Source organism: Eumetopias jubatus, unplaced genomic scaffold, assembly GCF_037043125.1.
Source record: "Eumetopias jubatus isolate StellerSeaLion01/CBP00866 unplaced genomic scaffold, mEumJub1_p1.0 scaffold_16, whole genome shotgun sequence".
NCBI lineage: Eukaryota > Metazoa > Chordata > Mammalia > Carnivora > Otariidae > Eumetopias > Eumetopias jubatus.
The window spans coordinates 18818889-18839440 of record NW_028274822.1 but is presented as its reverse complement, the minus strand read 5'-3'; the positions used below and the strand labels follow the sequence as shown (position 1 = coordinate 18839440).

At 36.7% G+C, this 20552-nt stretch overlaps 1 protein-coding gene across 4 annotated transcripts in view; it reads left to right on the top strand.

Annotated features, from left to right (window-relative positions):
- Nucleotides 1-20552, top strand: part of WDR7 (WD repeat domain 7) — a 364436-nt gene that overhangs the window by 71108 nt on the left and 272776 nt on the right. For all 4 annotated transcript variants that reach the window (XM_028102886.2, XM_028102888.2, XM_028102884.2 and 1 more), the window contains 2 exons: nt 3987-4182; nt 13055-13269. In XM_028102886.2, coding sequence (XP_027958687.1) covers nt 3987-4182; nt 13055-13269 — 411 coding nt within the window. The remainder of the gene's footprint in view (nt 1-3986; nt 4183-13054; nt 13270-20552) is intronic.

The window sequence follows — 20552 nt, the reverse complement described above, 5'->3', positions numbered from 1 at the left end:
ATGACCTGAGCCGAGCCAAAGGCAGACACTTAACGACTGAGCCACCCTGGTGCCCCTTTTACAAAGTTTTTTTTAATGAATGGGTGTGTAATCAAAGTTAGTAGCATAAATGCATGAGGTTCACATTTTTTGTAGTATTATTTTAATCACACAATTTAAATGTCTTATGCATTATCCCGTTACAGTGTCCTTGATGTTAAGTCACATTTAGGTGACTTTTCCAGGTTGAAATGGAACAAAGTAAAGTAGAATGGAATTAATCAAATTATGGAATCAGTCATTGTCGGTGAAATAGATGTTCAATAACCAATATCCCTGGAATTTAATAATTTAATAATAAAGGAATTGTAATTCAATTCATTTGTGGGGAAGCTGGGTCTAAATCAGAGATAGGCATTATTAAATATTCTTTAAGAAGTGCTTCTTTAATAATTTTGAGGACAGATAAGAAGAAACCAAGTTAATTGCATTTTAGCAAATCTTTTAAGTGCTTTCATTTAACAGCTGAGAATTATTTATCATTACTCTGTTCATTGTTTGAATTAAAATTAATACTAAAGTGGTGCTTGAGAATGGTCTTTTTCCTTTTACATTTAAATAGGCTAGACATTTGCTTTGTTTATACCATTAATTTGTTTTCACACAGGCTGTGAAGGTAAACCATCAACTCACAATTAATTAGTGGAATCAAAATTAATGAGGTTTTACTGTATTGGGCTATTTCCACTCTAGGCCAGTTTTCTTCACAGGAGTTGTACTAGCATTTTTTTGAAAGAAGAAAAATTAGATTTATTTTAATCCATATTTAAAAAGCAGAGAACCATCTTTTCTTGAGTTAAGTACCTGTAATAACTACGCTTTCTTGGGCTTAGCAGTATTGATTTTTTTGTTTTGTTTTGTTTTCAGTCTTGATTATTTTGGCTATTTCCAGACTGTTGCTTATTACAGTAAAGCTAGAGTTAACTCTTCAGATGCTTATTTTTATTTACAGGGATGGTATATCAGTTTTAGTTTGGACCAAACATTTTTTGTGTGTGTGTGTGGGTGGGACGTGTCATTTGCCTATTTTCATCATTATTGCACTGTACGAAAGAGGAACAGGACTGTTCTTCAAAGCATGTTTATGAAGTATATGTGTTAGAGTGAATCATGTGGAAATGAAAAGCTAGAGTTTTTTGAATTACAGTTATTTTTTCCCCTTCAGAAAATTACATAGTCTGCTAAAAGCGGACCCTTTGCTATTGTTTAGTATTTGCTTTGTCCTTTACTTTGACTAATAAGAATGATAACATAATATAGACTTTTTAAGTCTTTTCTTGAGGATGGATCACATTTTCTTGAATTTTTGAAGTTAGCCACCTGCATATAAATGGGAGGATGAAAGTTGAAACTTCTCCTGGGGAGTTGATACCTGAAGGTCAAGTTCCTCATAGGAATGGGGATGAACGTCTGCAGTCCTCTCTCTGCTAGGTTATAAACCAGTAAAGAATACTGGTGAAAATTCACCTGTTGTTGAATAGACTTCACCCTAACTCATGCCCCTTTGAAATGGAATGCCAAGAGTGCGCGTGGACACTAATGAGGTGACTGTGGACTTTGGGGGCCAGCGAGTCAGCTAGTGAGGGATGTAGCATCACTTAAGCATTAGCTCATTTTAAAGATGAGGAGCTTGTGAGTCAAAGTGGCAGAGTCACAAGTAGTGGTGTGGGTTGTGTGCGGTGCGGCAGATCGGTGCCTGATTAAAGGACGTGGACAGATGAAAAGAAATGTTGTCTAGGAGGAAAAGATCCCTGCAAACATTTATTCCCTGTGATGAGAGAAATAGATAAAATGACCGCTTTTTCGCAGACTGATGCTGCCGAATGGTAATAGCAGTAGTAGTTAACCCCTAATGTAGCAACCATCCCTTTTTGTGAGTTGAATGATGGATATATTTGACAAATACAAAGTCGTTACTAATGGTCATCCAAAGCATCCATTGTATTAAACTGTCTGTTATCTTTGGTTAGCAATGTATGTCTGGTGGAACTCATAAATATTTTATATGGTCTGAGATAAAGGCATCCCAGATATATTTTCACCTTTTTATTCTAACATTGCCATATTTAATGATTTTTTTTTGTAGTTTGCCACTTTATTTTGATTTATTGCTTAATTATAAAGCTAATTTTTGTGTGTGCCATCGTCAACTACCCCTCAGTCCTTACGTCTTTTTAAAGGAAGAAATCATGTTTTATGTTATAGTTGAACGCTTATCAGGGAACATGAAATAAGCTTAAAAAATGTTTAGGAAAATTCTATATGATGTTTTAATAAAGGTTCATAACATGATCTTTCTGAACTTGGTTTTTTAACTTTTAAAATTAGTAAACACCTGCTATGCTGATTATAATGTTTAAATCAGTGTATAACAAAAAATACAAAGAAAGCTAACACAGAATAAAAGGTGGTTAACATACCTGAATTTAAGAACAAAGTAGATAGTTAAATCTTACTTTTATTAATGCTCTGCTTCATTCAAAAATTGATTTTAAGTTGTTTACAAAAATAAACATTATTCAGTAAGATAAAAATAAAGCTAAACAATGAAGAGAAACAGAGAAAAAAGTAGAGGAGGCTGAGTCTGCATTGCAGAAGTGCATGCCCCTCCCTCGCCAACTGTGATGGGTAGAAAAGTCAAGCCTAGGTGTCTTAGTAGCCAAAATGTGAAAGGAACCAGTTACAGCAGCTTTCTCCAAAGTGTATTCCTCCAAAACTCGGTCTTCTAGGATCACCTTGGTCAGATAAACTTCAAGATGAGTGATACTGTAGTCCCTTCATAGAATTCCATTCCCCTTAGCACGTTAAACGTTCTTAGAAGTTCTGTGGATAAAGTCAACAACGGTAACTTGTATTTTCTTTGTACATTTGGCCACCCCCACCTCTTTTCATTTGATACCCCTGTCAGCATTTCCCATTCAGTGAGATGTCCTAATCAGTGTGGGATTGTTCTTTAGCTAAAACTGTTTGCTTAGGCAAAGCCCAGCCCAGTGAGGTTTGAGAAGTTTCTCCTTTGGATCCCATTGAAGGGATACTGTGTATATAGTGCAGTGGGCCTCATCCCCAATATTATTCACTATATCCAGTGATGTGTGGCTGTTTTCATATGGTTTCACCTCAGTATGAACTGAAAGCATAATCCAATAAATCACTAAAATGTTAACTTTTAAATAGCTTGTAAATTGTCTTAAAAATTTAAATACCTTAATTTTTAATTGGGTTGTGGACTCCCACAGTTCTCTGTTGCTAGTGAAAATCTTTACCGTCTTTGATTATTTATATTCCATCTTGTTTTAAAAGGAATTGAAGGGCACAAACTAGAGATGAGCAGAGAATGCACAGCAGAATGTTTAATTGGCTGTTGTGGGTTAGGGGAGGTGGTGCACCTGCTGACATTACAGACAGAAGCTGTGAAGCACGTCTACACATAATACCAAGTATCTCTGCCTCTTGAAAGGCATGATTGTGGCTGAGGAACCAGGAGGGTATTGTTTTTGAGCAAAGGAGCAGGGAAGAACATGGGTCCAAAATGGCAGAGTCCCAAACAGAAAACAGTACCGCAGAAACCCCGCTGTAGCCGCTAACAAAGGAAAGTTCACACTGTGGAAAGAGAAGGCATAATAACAGATCAATTTTTTTTCCAGCTTCGCCTGTGCCTGTACAGCAATCATGTTAGTAAGGTCATCTTCACATATGAACAGCAGATTTTCTAAGGCATCTTTTCCATCTTTAATCTAGGACTCATTTAGCATCTCTTAAAATGTCATGATTGAACTGGGTGTTTTATGTATAATAGGAAGGAACAAGTTTTTCAACACAATCTAATACTGTGGTTGGTTTTTAGCAGCAGTGAATGTATAATTAATTTTGGTTTACATTATTGAGGACCAGGTCCATTTTCTTCTGAATTTAATCTAAATATAATTAAGGTTTATTCTTCTTTTTAGGCAAGAGTGCAGCACTGCATCTGCTCTGTAGCCAGTGACCACTCAGTGGGGCTTCTAAGTCTGCGAGAGAAGAAATGCATTATGCTGGCATCTCGTCATCTCTTCCCTATTCAGGTCATCAAGTGGAGGCCTTCTGATGATTACCTGGTAGTGGGATGTTCAGATGGCTCTGTATACGTCTGGCAAATGGATACTGGTAAGAACAGGTGTTAAGAGACAGGCTAGAAAATTAAATGGGTATATTTGATTTCCTGGAAATTAATCTTTTATGTGAGGAAGAAAGACCTAAAATGTAAAAAGTTGTTGCTTTTACTTCTGATCACTGCTTTTTCTAAATGTTCTCATCATTGTCAACAAAGAACTATTTAAATGTCCTCTCATTTGTTGTACTGTGCCAAATACTTTAGAGTAGCTCACTGATCTACAAAGGAATGCAGTTGAAGACAATATACAGATTAGGACAGGCAGCACAGACAACAAAACCTAAGTGATTTCTATATAATTCATGAGGTAAATTGTGAGCAAGATTAAGGAAACCATTTTTGTGTCAAGTTCAGAAACAGTGGAAGAAGAAAAAATTCTCTTTTATATGAACAGCAGAATGGCAATATGGAGCAGTTAATTATAGGAGGTAATTGAAACGAAAGTTTTAATATCTAGAGAGAACATTTAAAATTTCAAGTTTCAGAAATTTTGCGTTTGGGGCATAATCTAGAACAAGTAAGGTGTGGCTTAGAAGTACACACAATTATGTGTAATGTTTATACATAGAATCTTATGGTTTTCCCTGGGAAATTTTTCAGTGTGTAACTAAATGTTTACTGCTTTAGGCTTTTCTAAACACATTTTATTCTACTTTTACCCTTTTAAGTCATCTTCTATGAGTGATGAAAGCCCTAGCTGTACTAAATAATACTTCTACTAATTTGTTTTTCTTTTCTTCATTTCTTTGTTTTAAATAGTCCTTTTCCAAATCAGGCTATATATATATTTCTGTTTGTTCTGTGGTGGAGTAGGGAGTTCTGCTAATTCTTTCTGTAACAAGTAGTCACAGTCTCAGGGATCTGTTATTTATAGTCCTTGTTTTAACTGGTAGTATGTAGGCAATCTTGCCAAGAGAGAACATTCTTGAAGAGTGTCAAACTTCTTAGCTTTTGCCTTTAATTTTTTTTGTCTGATTATAAAAGAGGGTCATGCTTTCTGTTAAAATTAAAAGCACAGATTAGAAGAAATGAACTGATATCTCATTGTTCAATAGTAAATATTAACATTTTGTCATATTTCTCTCTGGTCTTATTTCTGTGCATATTTAGAAACAAAATTGCTGTCATATTACATATGTAACTTTGTCTCGTTTGTATTCCTTTTTGTGATATCCTGTCTGCCAACCAGCACTGTTTCATGTTTGCTGGTTTGTCTACCCCACAAACTAAATACGCCCAGTTTGTGTTGCTCTGGAGTCAGACTGCTTGGTGTGGATTTAGGATCGACCATTTGCTAGCAGTGCGATCTGCTGCAACTTACTGGACTTTTGTCTCTCAACTTACTACTCTGTAAAATGAAGATCATAGTACCTATTTTATAGTGCTGCTGGGAGAATAAAATGAGATAATATTTACCTGGTGTATAGTGGACATTTCTAAGTGTGTGTATGTGTATGTTTGTGAAAGCGAAATTTGTGTCTATGCACGTGTTTATATTTGCTATTAATGTTATTTAACAAATATACTGCTTTCCTTGTTACTTTGTTGAACTTGGGAATGTGATTTTACCTACATTTTGAAATATTTAAAACTTTGAGGATTAATGTTAAAGAAAGTAAGTTCTTACAGCAGTGACCTTCAGAAAGCACTATTTTAAAATACTATAAATATTAAATTAACAATTGATTGACAATTAATAAATCAAGCACAGATGTGAGAGTATGGTAAACTTGTCTAGGACTTTTAAAAATTAAAATAATATTCTAAAGGAAGAGAATATCATTTTTCTGAATTTTTCAGATAAATAATTGATACTTGACTACAGGTACTTTAAATACATTTGTAAAGAATATGAATATGAAATTCTTTACAAATGAAATGTTACTAAAAGACAAAGTTATTTTTCCAGTAATTTCCCCAGGAGTTGTTGACAGACAGTCCCCAACTATAGGTGTACTGAGGGATATTACTCTTATAGCCAGTTTAGTGTAATTAAGCCCATTTTAGATTAAACACAATATATAATATTGAAATTTCACAATTATCTTACCTTCAAGAGGATTTAGGTAAACAGTCAGTGTGCCATTTTTAAATCAAACGATAAAGAAGCAGAATTTGTTTTGGATTTAACCAGAATAGGAGGTATACATTCCTTTTTCCTCCTTGCTACTCAGCCTTTAGCTAGTGATATAAAGGCCCCTCGGGAGTGAATAAGGCACATCCTGAAGGTATTGACATTATTTATTTATTAAATTTATTTATTTATTAAATAAATAAAAAATGAAGCCAAATAAATCAGATTCAGCCAAGGTTTGATGTATGAAATGTATTTAAACTGAGGAGACACTTTATCCCGCTTCTTAGCATTTTGGGGATATATTTTTACAAATGAAGATATATTACACTAAAAGTACTCACGCATAGTGTGTAATTTTCTGTTTGCTGTTTTGAATTTTACTGATGTTTCTAGCTTAAAAACACTTAAAAATGTCTTTATACTTTTATGCAGCATTTTCTTTAGTTGTTTTTCCCTTCGAATAGGTAGTTTTTTTGTTTGTTTTTTAAATTTTATTTATTTATCTGACAGACAGCGAGAGAGGGAACACAAGCAGGGGGAGTGGGAGAGGGAGAAGCAGGCTCCCCACCGAGCAGGGAGCCCGATGCGGGGCTCGATCCCAGGACCCTGGGGTCATGACCTGAGCCGGAAGCAGATGCTTAACGACTGAGCCACCCAGGTGCCCCTCAGATAGGTAGTTTTTATTTCCAGTATTTATTTCCTAATGAAATGAAGTTGAAGCTAGTAAAATAAAATTTCATTAGAAAGACAGAGGTCCAGAATCTTTTGTTCTTTACTTGTGTCATCTTTATTATGTCTAGTAACAATTAATAGTGATGTGGAGGCCAGGAAAGTTAGTATTCCTTCACATCTTAGATAGTTAGAAAATTAGTCAAATAACTAGCAACAAGATTTGGGCAGCTGGAGCTCTTGACTTCTACTTAGGATCTTATTAAAGGTGGCGCACTGACCTGGGTGGTGGCTGCTTCTGCATGGAGCTGTTCACGTGCTTCAGGGAGCAACTCTCTCATTCTTCACATTTGACGTTCCGAATAGGTGGGAAGAGTTGCTTCCACAGGCCTTTGACAAGGTCAAAATCCTGTCTGTTTGGGAAACAGTGGCATGCTGTACGTAATGACTGATTTTACAAGATGTTCTTATCTCGCCATTAGCAAGTTTAAACAGCATTTTCATGTATCTATTTTTGTCATATTTGTTACAGAACAAAAGTGATTCTCACATCATAGACCTGTTCCTGTAGAGACAGTTACTAGGTGTTCTTATACAGATGCAAACGCCAGTAGTGCTTGCCAAATATATGAGAAATTAGTGTAGGAAGTTCTGTCCCTTTACTTTGTTATCTTTTTTCTTTATTTTCTGTCTACGAGTTTTCTGAAATCTTTCTGTTTTTGCATTTACTTTAAGGAATATGCATTAAAGTCATTTTATAAAAACTTAATTATCTAATAAAGGGTAGCAGAGAATTATGAACTAATGGATATTCATGTCTATTGAAAAACCTATAAAGCTTGGATAATCAAAAGCATAAGTGTCAATCAGGTTTTTCACACAAGTAAAGCCTTAGTGTGTGTGTTATACTTGCTTAAGACTTTATTTGCTTGAAATTGTCAATCAATTTTACTGATTGTAAGATTGCATAAATTTTCCTAAATTCACTGGTAGTATTTCTATTATTTAAACTTCCTGTGTAAAACATTTGCCTAGTAGTCAGTTGATGGTATCTTTAATGGATTTATAAGTGCTATTTGTGTAGTTTGTAATTTCTATAAATATTTTCCTTTTATAATAAATACTTCTATTTACTTAAATTGATAGTTTTGTCTTGTTACTAAAATTACCAGAGAGAATCAGGAGGTGGTACTTCTGCCCAATCTTTTGTTACTAGAAGGGTTTAGTAGCAAATATTTTCTTCACATTTTGACCCTTTGCCTGCTGTATTTAAGTAAGGTGGAAATTTGATTTTATGTTTCTATTTCACAACGTATGGCTTACATCATTAACGTTCCTATATCTCCTATATTTTTGTTTTTCATTCTGTTACAAAAAAATACTATAGGACAGGCAAAGGCACAAAGGATGGAATGGTTAAGAAAAAAATGATACCTTTACAAAATCATAGTAAAACCAGTGTAATCAGAGTTTCTTTTTTCCCTATGGATGAATCACTCGGGAATTTTGAAGGAAGAGGTTCTTACAGTGGAAATATGACCATCTTTGCTACCTTCCCCACCATGAGCCCTCTATACAGTTATTAATTACTAAATCCCTCCCATTAGGTACCCCTTGGCTTCCTTTTTTGTTTCCATAGTATTATTCTAACTTAGGACTATATTTTTTCACACCTAGGCTATCTTTATTTGCTTTCCTGTCTTCTTTTTCTACCTTCTAATCCATCCTGTACTCTGCTGGAAAATTAATCTTAGGAGATGAAACAACAGCAACAACACTTGGTTCATGTACAGTCTTAATGAAAACAAATTTATTTCCTGTAGCCTTTAAGATAAGGCCCTTCACAGTGTGGTATCTTCCTACCTTTGTCTTTCTGTCCATTTCTTTTAGACAGACCAGTTGCTCTGTGCAAACAATAATTATATTCAAGAATAATTGGGCCATTCTCTACCACTTCTTATCTTTTATATCATCCATATTGTTGCTCATGGTTTTCACTCATTTGGAACTTTTTTTTTTTTTTAAGATTAAGATTTTAATTTTAAGTGATCACACCCAGCATTGGGCTTGAACTCACAACCCTGAGATCAAGAGTTGCACACTTCCCCCGACTGAGCCAGCCAGGTGCCCCGGAACATTATTTCTTTCTATTTGCTTATTTGTTTAAATAGTCTCTTTTAAGGAAATTTGAATAATAAAAACAAAGTCTTCCATATTTACCCATGTAGTTACCATTCTATTGCTCTTTGTTGCTTTGCGTAGATCCAGATTTCTATCTGGAATGATTTTCCTTTTGCCTAATATTTAGTATTTCTTGTAGTGCAGGTCTATACATGATGAATTCTTTCAGCTTCTGTGTGTCTGAAAAACTCTTGTTTCATCTTCATTTTTAAGATTTTTATTCTGGTTGGAGAATTTTAGGTTGACAGTTGTTTTTTGTTTTTCCTTTTAAAACTCCACTGTCTTCTTGCATTATTTCCAATGAGAAATCTGCTGTCACCCTTAGCTTTGTCCCTCTATACGTGCTGTGTCTGTTTTTTTCCAACAGCTTTAAAATTTTCTTTTTATTATTGATTTTGAGAAGTTGGATTGTAGTTTTCTTTATATTTGTGCCAAGGGTTTATCATACTTCTTGGATATGTTGGTAGGTGATTTTCGACCAATTTGGAAACGTTTTGGCCATTATTTATTCAAATATGTTTTCCATCCTTCCCTGCCCTTCCTCTCTTTAGAGACTCTAGTTATGTATTTACTTGGCTATTTGAAATTGCCTACAGATCATAGGTTGTCTTTTCATTTTTAAAATTATTTTTTTCTCTGTATTTTATTTTATATAGTTTCTATTCTAGATCTTCAAGTTTATTAGTCTCTTTTCTACAATGTCTAATCTGTCATTATTCCCATCTAGTGTATTTTTCATCTCAGACATTGTAGTTTTCATCTCTGTAAGTGTGATTTTGGTCATTTGGTATCTTCCATGTCTCTCTACTCAAACTTTTTGAACATCTGGAATACAGTTATAATAACTCTCAATGTCCTTGTTTGCTATTTAAAAAATCTGTGTCAGTTCTGGGTTGGTTTTATTGATTTGAATTTTGTCCTCACTATCATATTTTCCTACTTTTATCCAGAATAGCCTGAAGGTGGTTAAAGGGTAGAAGCAGGGAGATTAGCTTTTATGAGATTGCCTCTAGGCAATAAAAGATGATGGATTGTTACACCAGAGTGATAGTGGTGGAGCTGGTGAGGAGTGGTTGAATTCTAGGTATATTTTGAAGGGAGAGTGAACAGGATTTGCTGATAGTTGGATAAGGGGCATAAAAGAATGAGATGGGTAAAGTTGACTCCAAGGTATTCATCATGAGCAACTCAAAGGATGGAATTCATTTCTAGACATTGAGAAGACAATGGGAAAGCAGGTTTTGGAAAGACCAAGAGTTAATTTTTTTTTTAAATACTGAGTTGAATATTAGACATCCAAGTAGAGATGTTGATTAGTAAATTGTGTATATGGGTCAGGAGTTCAAGTTGGAGATATCAGAGTGGGTGATGTAAATTTGGGACTTCTTAGCATGTAGAAGATACTCAAAGTCATGACACTGGATGTATCACCAAGAGGATGCACATGGTTTAGATATATTTCTGTGATGTGGAAGAAACCAGCAAAGGAGACTAAAATGGACTTTCCAGGAAGAAGAAAGTGAAGAGTGTGGTTGCCTAGAAGCCAAGCAAAAAAAAAAAATGTGTTTCAAGGAGTAGAGAGAAGGAACAAGTGCAGCTGATAGTAAATCATAGTAAAATGAGGACTGAGAACTGAATGTTGGATTTAGCAACATGGAGAGTAGGTTCTGGGCATGTTTGGGGTGAAATCTGATTTGAGTAAGTTCAAAGGAAAATGGGAGGAGAAAAATTTGTAGGTAGCAAATGTAGATAGCTATATAGAGGATGATAAAAAAATGGGATACCAGCTGGAAACAGATACTGGGTCAAGTGTGTTGTCATTTTTATGGGTCTGTGTTGTTTTTTTTTAAACAGGTGAAATAATTGCACGTTTATATGCTGATGGGAATGATCATATGCTGGTGGGAATGATCTAGTAGGTAGGGAAAATAGATGAAGAGAAAGGGGAGAGTTGCTGAAATGATGTCTGTGGGCAGACAAGAGAGGGATGGGGTTTAAGCTACAAGTGTGTTAGGTAGGTGCCTGGATAGTTCATGTGTTATCATAGAGTAGTGTGAGTGGAGATATGGTGGTGGGAGCTGGTAGAACTTCTTTTCTAATTGCTTCTTTCTAAATGAAATAGGAAACAAAACTTTTCACCCAGGTGAGGGCAGGAAATGGAATGTTGGAGATTGGAGGAGAGAAAGGCTATGAAATAATTAACTAGGAAAGTAGGAAAATGAAAGATCTGTGGAAATGTGGTCAATATTAAGGACCCCTTGAGATCAGTGGTCATGAATTTCAAGTGGATCTTTCAGCATGTTCTTCATTCATATCCATCTTCATTGTACAGGTGTGGAGTAGCTGGAGAGTTGGATTCAGCCAAGGTTGGAGTTTGCTCGGCTGGGACAAGGAAGTGAGATGAGGACAGAGCTGTGCTTATGAGGACGGATGATGGAATTTTAGTTTATGGGACATAGGGAAATAAGGGGCAGGGCAAGCATGATAGGTGAATGAAATTTTGGAGTCAGTGCTGAACAAGGAATTATTGGGTCATAGGGTTGAAGTAAAGAATGGGAGCTGCTATCGGAGAGTGGAATTTTTGACATTGGGATCATGTTAGGATTTAGTTACTGGTAATGAGAAGATTATAATGTGACCATTGTCTGGGGTCAAGTGTAGGGCAAAATTTATTGTGAGTAGAGGAACTCAAAGAGCTAGGTGATCGGGATGTGTGGAAAAATCATATGTGCTGGTGATTTTCAAACATTTTTGAACTTTTAAATCCTTTTAGAGTATATACACCCTCCTTTTCATACATACACAGAAAGTTTCAGGCAACAGCTCCTCCTTATGCTTTGCCTTCCAAAATACATTGGTCAAGACTCAATGAATTGATTAGTAAAACACTGATTTGTGTTAATACTAAAATCACCAAGAATTAATTCCAGGACGACTCTTGGAAAGAAAAGAAGTTAAGCCCTTTAAGGAAGGGGAGGGGCAAACTTGAATGGCATGTATATAAATACTCAACATTGGGAATAAAATATGTTGGGGTGTTTGGGTACTAGCTCAAAGACACAATAGAAATCTTGTATTTTGTTGACATTTATGTTTCTGGTGTTCTCTCTGGTTATTTTTCAAAAATTGATTTGTCCTCTTTTAGAATGACTCTGGAGGAATGCTCAGTGGATCAAAATAAACTTCATCATCATTTCATAATCTTCAGAAGATTATCTACAAATCCATAGAATGAGACCCTTTAAAACAAAGTATAGAGAAAAGCTGTCTGCATTGTAGGAAGGAGTTGTGCCTTAGCTTAGACATGAAATGCATAGGTGGAGATGAATGGAAAGAATGGCCAAATGAAGAAGCTTTGAAGTGGTCATAAGTTGGAGTAGTAGTTCTTTTCATAAACACCCAGAGAAACATTTGATTGGGTATAAACAGTAAAAGTCAAAAGACATTTGCAGGCGAATAAGTTACAGTTTTTTTCCTGCTTTGTGGAGATTCCCTAGAGAAAGAGAAGCTCCAGGAATTATTAAAGTAGAAAGAATGAGAAGAATAGCAAAATTTAGCTCTTTTGTTTGTGATTGATAGACAACTTAGAGGAAGGTGAAGTCATAGAAACTGGTATGTGTAGTAGAGTAATGGTGTGGAATATCATGAAGATCGTCTTGGAAGCAGACAGTGGCAAAGCCTGGGGAAAGTGGTTGAGGTCTCAACTCTGAACCTGGCTTTCTTGGGAAGTTGCAGTTGGGGCATTACAGGAGAAGAAACGGCTAAGGTAGTGTTGCCTGGAAGATCCTCAGAGGAGGGAAGCACAAGGAAATGTTTCTGGGAAGCAGAGAGAAAAATACTCCCACATAAAAAACGTCTATGCATTTTCTTTCCTTAAAAAATGACTCAGAGCGGTTATAGTGTTGTGTGTACTAATTGTGAATTTATACGTCTTCCAGGTGCGTTGGATCGCTGTGTGATGGGGATCACAGCAGTGGAGATACTAAATGCCTGCGACGAAGCAGTTCCTGCTGCAGTTGACTCTCTCAGTCATCCAGCAGTCAACCTAAAGCAGGCCATGACACGGCGTAGTCTGGCCGCTCTTAAAAACATGGCTCATCATAAGCTACAGACTCTTGCAACTAACCTCTTGGCTTCTGAGGCCTCTGACAAAGTAAGTTTTGTGTGTGTGTTCATGTGTGTAGCCCCCATCCTACTCTGTTTCATAACATAGTTTTGGCATGGCTTAAGGAATAACTTTTGGGAGATGACATTGATGAAAAATAAGCTTCTAATTTTGTGTAGGTTTGTCCAACATCGTTTTTGCATATTTCAAGTATTTGGCTTTTTTTTTTTTTTTAAAGTAGGTTATTCTTACCACTTAAAATATTTTAAAATGATTCCTACGGAGTTAAGGGACTTGAATCTGAAATTAGAGCAAACATTTTTCATATAATCTGTCTTTATGGTTTTCTGACAGTCTTCCTGTCGAAAGATTGAGCACTAGCTAATATCTCTAGGAAGAAAAAATAATTTAGGTACAATTAAGATGTTTCTAATTGTGGCTGCTCATTTTTTTTAAAGTCAAAGATTCTGATTTGAGTAAGGTTAGGCCATTATCAAGATTTAGGAGGATATTTGAGAATAGGTATGGCAGAGTTACACAAGCACTGTAAGACCCAAGCTCAATCACAGTTCCCCTACTGATATGCACATTACGACATCCGTTACTTCTTCAGTTAATAGAAGATTATCCTACGAAAAGAAGAACAAATAATCTCAATTCATTAATGGGTTACTTGTCTTTAGTTTTATAGAGGCTAGCCACTATTTGGTTTGTGGTATTTATGTTCTGTGGTATTGTTAGAAGTTGCTTGTCTCTGGTAATGTCTAAGTGAAACTTACTGTCCCAGCATTTCATCTGAGTCACACCTTAAAATTCCCAGTTGCATCTAACTATTCATTAGAATTATTAGTAGGTAACACAAGTACTGTTATTTTCATTTTCTTATTCTGGATTCCTTTTTTTTTTTTTTAAATAGTTAGACATGTGGCTAAATAACAAACAGGTTGAAAGGCTCATCTACAAACTTGAAAATTTGCCCATGAATTAGTGGTGAGTGCTGATGACATAAAATGCTGTAGGTGGTTCCAATGACCCATGTCCTCTAGAAATTGGCAGTAATATTTGATCATTCTGTCTTTCCCCAAGATATTAAATGCTTTTATTGGCTTTGTTGTATTGTATGTTTCATAGATCAGAATTATGAAATACTTCTTCATTTTCTTTCATGCTTTCTGTCCTGTGTTCTGAAGTTTGAATAGAAATCACAACTTAAATGCGTTTGCTGTGCTTATAATTTTCTTTCAAGAGATTACATAGATATCCCTAGCAATTCAGTGTTCATAGCGCATTGTTTGATGTTCTATGTAATTTTAATTTTGTGCCAATTTATAAAATAGCATATGTAAGGGCAAGTATATATGTTATATAATTTTCAAATATATTTTTTTTCTTGTTGGTATCACCTAGAAATAAAAATTTGGAAACTTAATTATACAGTTGGAAAATTAAAGAAAAATAAATGGTACAGTAACATTTATGAATGGCTTTTGTAAGTGGTCATGGTCCATTATGTGATTTTTACAATCTTGTTTGTCCCTGTTTTAATAGCGCATTTTATAGTGCAATTAGTGATAAAAGCACCAGATATCAGAGACACTATACTTATGTATTGTAAAATATATTGCTTGTGAACCTCCTCAGTCTTGCAGCAGTGGTAATTGTTGCCTGGCCTACAAGGAAAACAATTATAGGAGGGGGGAAAGGCTTAGGAAGCTGAGGCTGCAGGAGGGTAATCACTTTATGAAAAATGTATGTTGGCTGGACCATTAGGGATTTCTCTGTTTTCTCATGTTGAATTTGAGGCTCCTTCTGAGGGGAATATTTAAAGAGTTGTCCTCTGCACGGCTTTTTAACCTAAGGAGAAACAAAAGCCACCCAAAGTTTAAAAAAACAAAACAAAACATAACTAAGAGCCTCTCAGTGGTGTAGAACTGACTCTGAGATATGGGAACTAAGTTTTTTCATGGTCTCTCAATGGAAAGTAAAATCTTTATGGGAATACTGTATAGAAAGAATCCCACCTTTTCCTTGTTAGACTGGTGTTAGCAGTTGGGCTATTTGGAAAAAACATATTGTATATTACTAATTTTGTTAATTATGGCAGATATGTAGAGCCTTGCAAACAAAAACAGGGAATTTTTTTTTTAAGATTTTATTTATTTGATAGAGATTGAAAGCACAAGCATGGGGAGGGGCAGAAGGAAAAGCAGACTCCCCACTGAGCAGGGAGCTGGACGCTGGGCTCCATATCAGGACCCTGGGCTCCATATCAGGACCCTGGGATCACGACCTGAGCCAAAGGCAGACGCTTAACGACTGAGCCACCCAGGCGCCCTAAAGATAGGGAATTTATTCTCCTCTGATTCTTTTCTTTCACTAGAAGATCAAGAGGATGTTAAGTGGAATTATTCCTTAGGACTGCATTGAATCTTTGAAAGATGTGTGTATTTGAACCCCTGTGTGTTTCTTTTATGACATGTATCTTAATTTCCTTTGTGTTATAATAACTTATATGCTTCTCTGATTCTCCCCACTGAAATTCAGCCTTCTTGCAGACAGGGATTGTGACTTATTTATTGCTCTTTCCCTCATGACATCTAGTAGCAGCTGTGCAATAAATATGCATTGAATTGGATGATGTGTAACAGAAAGCTCTGAAGGCCTCTGCTTCAGCCTCTTTGCCCAGGTCTTCTCCCTTCCCTCATAGTTGATTGTCTTGGCTTGATGATCAGATCTGTTCCTGTTTGGGAAGCCTTAGATGTGGAACACTTATTAATCACCTTTGCCCTCTGTTCAGTTTTGCATTCTCCCCTGTGGTTTTAGTGAGCGAGGCTGTCCAGGCATAACTCATTCTCCTTCTTTATTATCTCTGTATTGTCAGCAGTCCAACACATCCTGCAGAGTCTGTCAGCGAGTCCCTCCCCTTTACTTCTTTTCCTTATGGCTCTAGAGCAGGGTTTCCCAACCTTAGCACTACTGACATTTTGGGCTGGATAATTCTTTGTTGTGAGGGGCCGTCCCGTGTATTGTAGGATGTTGAGAATCATTTTTCCTGTACCCACTACATGTCAGTAGCACCCTCTCTTGCCCAGGCGTGACCATCAAAAATGTTTTGAGTTACGGCCAAATGCCCCATGTGGGGCAAAATTGTGTCTGGTTTAAAAACACTGCTCTGGAGAAAAAAAGTTGAGAAATGGTAGAGATCCTACATCCTATATCTTCCGTTTCCTTTCCTGTCCCCACCCTTGCTTCTTTACTCCTTCTCTGAGGGTAGTGAAGCCATCCCCAAACCTATCCTCTCTGCCCCTGTGGCAGAGTTAGTTCTTGTGTTCTCTTTGTACTCAACACCTTCCTGGTCAGACCTTTCCTTAAATCACTTTACTTTGTGTGGGGTATTTTTTTTTTTTCTTTCTCTATATCTGTCTTCCCTGTTAGATTTTGAGCTTCTTGAGGACAGGAACTGAGTTAGCTTGGAGGAATAGATTAGAATCATATTGTGTAATCTATTTGAATGCAAAGCTGAGGACTTGCCTCAGTGGGTGGAAATACGATATTGAATAGTCTTTTTTTTTTTTTAAGATTTTATTTATTTGACAGAGAGAGAGAGGGAACACAAGCAGGGGGAGTGGGAGAGGGAGAAGCAGGCTTTCCGCCGAGCAGGGAGCCTGATGTGGGGCTCGATCCCAGGACCCTAGGACCTGAGCCAAAGGCAGACGCTCAACGACTGAGCTACCCAGGCACCCCGATATTGAATAGTCTTAAAAGAAGATCTCTGTTTAAGAAATATTTTGCCATATCTGACATTTGTATGCCGGACACTTACAAATATTGCCATGGGAAATGAATCGTGAGGCTGTTGGGTTGATACAGTGAGAGGCAGTGGGGACCAGGATATGATTAGGTAGAGGAGATGTTGAAGAAGGAATGGCTTGGAAGCTCTTGTGTGGGTTGAATAAATAGGAATGATAAGCAAGAGAAGAGTTGAGACATACAAGCCGATTTCAGAGATCCAAGCCTGGCTAAAGGGAGAATGACAGAGATGTTAACGGATGATACAAACAACTCACGGAATTGGCTTTGAGATTGGTTGTAATAGGAGACATCCGCCTCTTGTTTGTAGTGGTGGGAGATGGGGTCTGTACAAAGGGAGCAAACATCCTCTAGGAAAGAAGTGGCATGAGAGTGAGAGTAGGGGTGGGATTTTTTTTTCCCCAAAATAAACGCTGGAGTAAGAGCATGGATTAGACTGTAGTCCATATTTTGGGATGCCTGCTGTCATTAGAGTATTCCAGATATGCTGTGAGTTAGTTATTATCATCCTTCAGACTTGCCAATGATGAACCTAAAAAAACAGTTGGTTAGAACAGGCATTGCAAACTTTTTCTATAAAGCACTAGATAATAAAAATTTTAGGCTTTGTGAACCATACAATCTATGTCACAATGATTCAACTCTGCCATTATAGTGTGAAAGCAGCCACAGACAATAGGTAAATGAACGACTATGATTGACTTCCAATAAAACTTTATATACACAAATAGGCAGTGGGCTGGATTGGCCTCTGGGTCATAGCTTGCTGCACCTGCATCAGAGAATGGCATTATTAATAACAAGATTGTGGATACATTTCTTCCATGGAATAGCCCTTGCTTCATTTTTGAAAAGCAATTCAAAGGACTGGTTAAGAACCTGGGTTCTGGTGACAGGCGTATCTATATTTAAATTACATCCCTGTAACTTGCTGCCTGTGGGTGACCTTGGACAAGTAACCTGCAATGGCCTAGGTCACACATATAACCGAAAATGAAATTTTGAAGGAAGCAAAGGTCAACAGTTGATCAGAGATGTGAGAAAACATTAAGACTTGGGGAATAAAAGAGTGGAGTTAGTAATTAGGGAAGTCATTGGTGGTCATTAGGAGAGCCACTTTGGTAGAGTTAGTTGGGTCAGAAATCCTGGTACAATGAACTAAGAATGAGGATGAGATAAAGTAGAGGTGGAAATCGTGGAAGACGTTTGCTTTTGGAGGATAAAAAACAGAGTAGTAGCTTCAGTGGCTGCAGGGGTAAGAGCCTAGTTTTACTGTGTTAGGAGCTCACTGAACGGTTTTGCGGGTGGAGGAGGTAGTTGGTAGAGCCATGTCAGAGGACATGGTGGTTGATAGTAGAGTTAACTGGAGAATTCGCCCTGACTAGATGTTGTTTCCTTTTAATTGGTAATGATGAAAAAGAGGAAGGTGAATATTACCAAGTTAGTATTCAGTGTAAGAGGAGCAAAGTAGGCTGTAATGTCTGTTAAAAGGAAGGAAGTGGTTTTAATCCCTTGAAGGCAGAGCCATCTTTATTTTAATGCTGTGTAACACCCAGCATAAGTTCCTATGTATTGGACTAGGAATTAGAAGATTTGTAAACTAAACATAGCTAGTAAATCATAGATAGCATGTGGTGGGATTTGATGTCTGCGTAAAGAAATATGTTAAGGAGATGGTCCAAGCACATCAGGTGGTCTTTTTGATGAACTTTCTCATAAAGCATTTGCCACAGACGCTGGTTCTTGGGGAGGAGATCTTGGGGGATGCTTGGGGTCAATGGGATTTTACTAGTGGAGCTAGAAGGCCTTTAATGTCATGACAATCATTTCTTAAGCCTAGTGTGTGTAATTTTCTGTTTGGCACCTTTATATCTTAGGCATTGTGTACCAGTCAGAGTCACCGTATTTATATTAAAAGATCACGAGGCTGAAGAAATTGAAAAATGACCAGGATGATTTATCTCTCACATTACATTTCTCTCTCTCTTGTCTAATTAGTCAAAAGCCTGGGGGAAAAAAAAATGAATGGGCTGTATTTCCAAAGGTCAGTAGCTTTGTATTCTGTGTAACTAGGTGAGAGAATGGAATTTAGAAGTCAAATATAACCTACTGAGAACATGCTCTGTGTTTTTTTGCTTACAAAATTCACTCTGAAAAATTTTATACTGATTGAATTGACTTTATGATTTGTTGTGAAAAGGGCGCTGTAAGGTACAGACAGGGATAAGCCGTATGACGTTATATACGGGATATGGGCCTTGTCTGGTGAACTGTTTATGGCCTTAGAAAAATTCTTGTGATATGTCTGACCTTTGAAGAATCAATCAAACTTGCTTAACATTCTACTCCAAAACTTTAATGAATATTTTCATAGAAAATAAGAATATGTTGATTGTATATTTATTACATATTTGTAAGTATATATGGACTTCATTTTTGGTTTTAAATGGTTATTAGAAAAAAAATTTACATTACACTAATTGTTGTCTAGTCTTCAATAAATAAAGGAACCTTAGTGAGCTGTCCAGTCTTTCCTAAGAAAACTGAGGGGTCAATGTCTCTGACTGTAGGAGGGGAATAAACTTCATTGAGTCCCTGCATGATGGGTGATTCTCTTTAATGGGGATAATAATTAGAAACCAAATCTGGATGCTACATGCACTCATTGCTCCTGGGATGACATTGCATCCAAGCCGTGTCAGGAGACAGAGCTAGATTATATATGTCTGTTTATACACACACGTCTGTGTTCCTCTATTTTCCTAAATATAGTAAATACCATCGGTTAACCCTCTTACCTCCACATCTAATCAGACACCACCGTGTTTGTTCTAGCCTCTCCTCCTGATACACTGTAACTCTCTTCTCCAGCTGTGAGAAACCTCATTCCCACTATTTTCAGTGTATTTACTGTCTTCATGACTCACAGTGGGGTTACATCCCAGAAAACCCGTTGTAAATGGAAAATCTCTTAAGTTGAAAATGCATTTAATACACCTAATCCCCCAAACATCATAGCTTAGCTCAGCCACCCTTACCCATGCTCAGAACACTTACATTAGCCTGCAGTTGGGCAAAATCATCTCATACAAAGCTTATTTTTTTTTAATTTTTTAATTTTTATTTTGTTATGTTAACCACCATACATTACATCATTAGTTTTTGATGTAGTGTTCCATGATTCATTGTTTGTGTGTAACACCCAGTGCTCCATGCAGAACGTGCCCTCTTTAATACCCATCACCAGGCTAACCCATCCCCCCACCCCCTCCCCTCTAGAACCCTCGGTTTGTTTCTCAGAGTCCATAGTCTCTCATGGTTCGTCTCCCCCTCTGATTTCCCCCCCTTCATTTTTTTTCCTTCCTACTATCTTCTTTTTTTTATTTTATTTATTTTATTTTTTTGTGTGTCTTTTTTTTTTCTTAAAAATTTTTTTATTGTTACGTTAATCACCATACATTACATCATTAGTTTGTGATGTAGTGTTCCATGATTCATTGTTTGTGCGTAACACCCAGTGC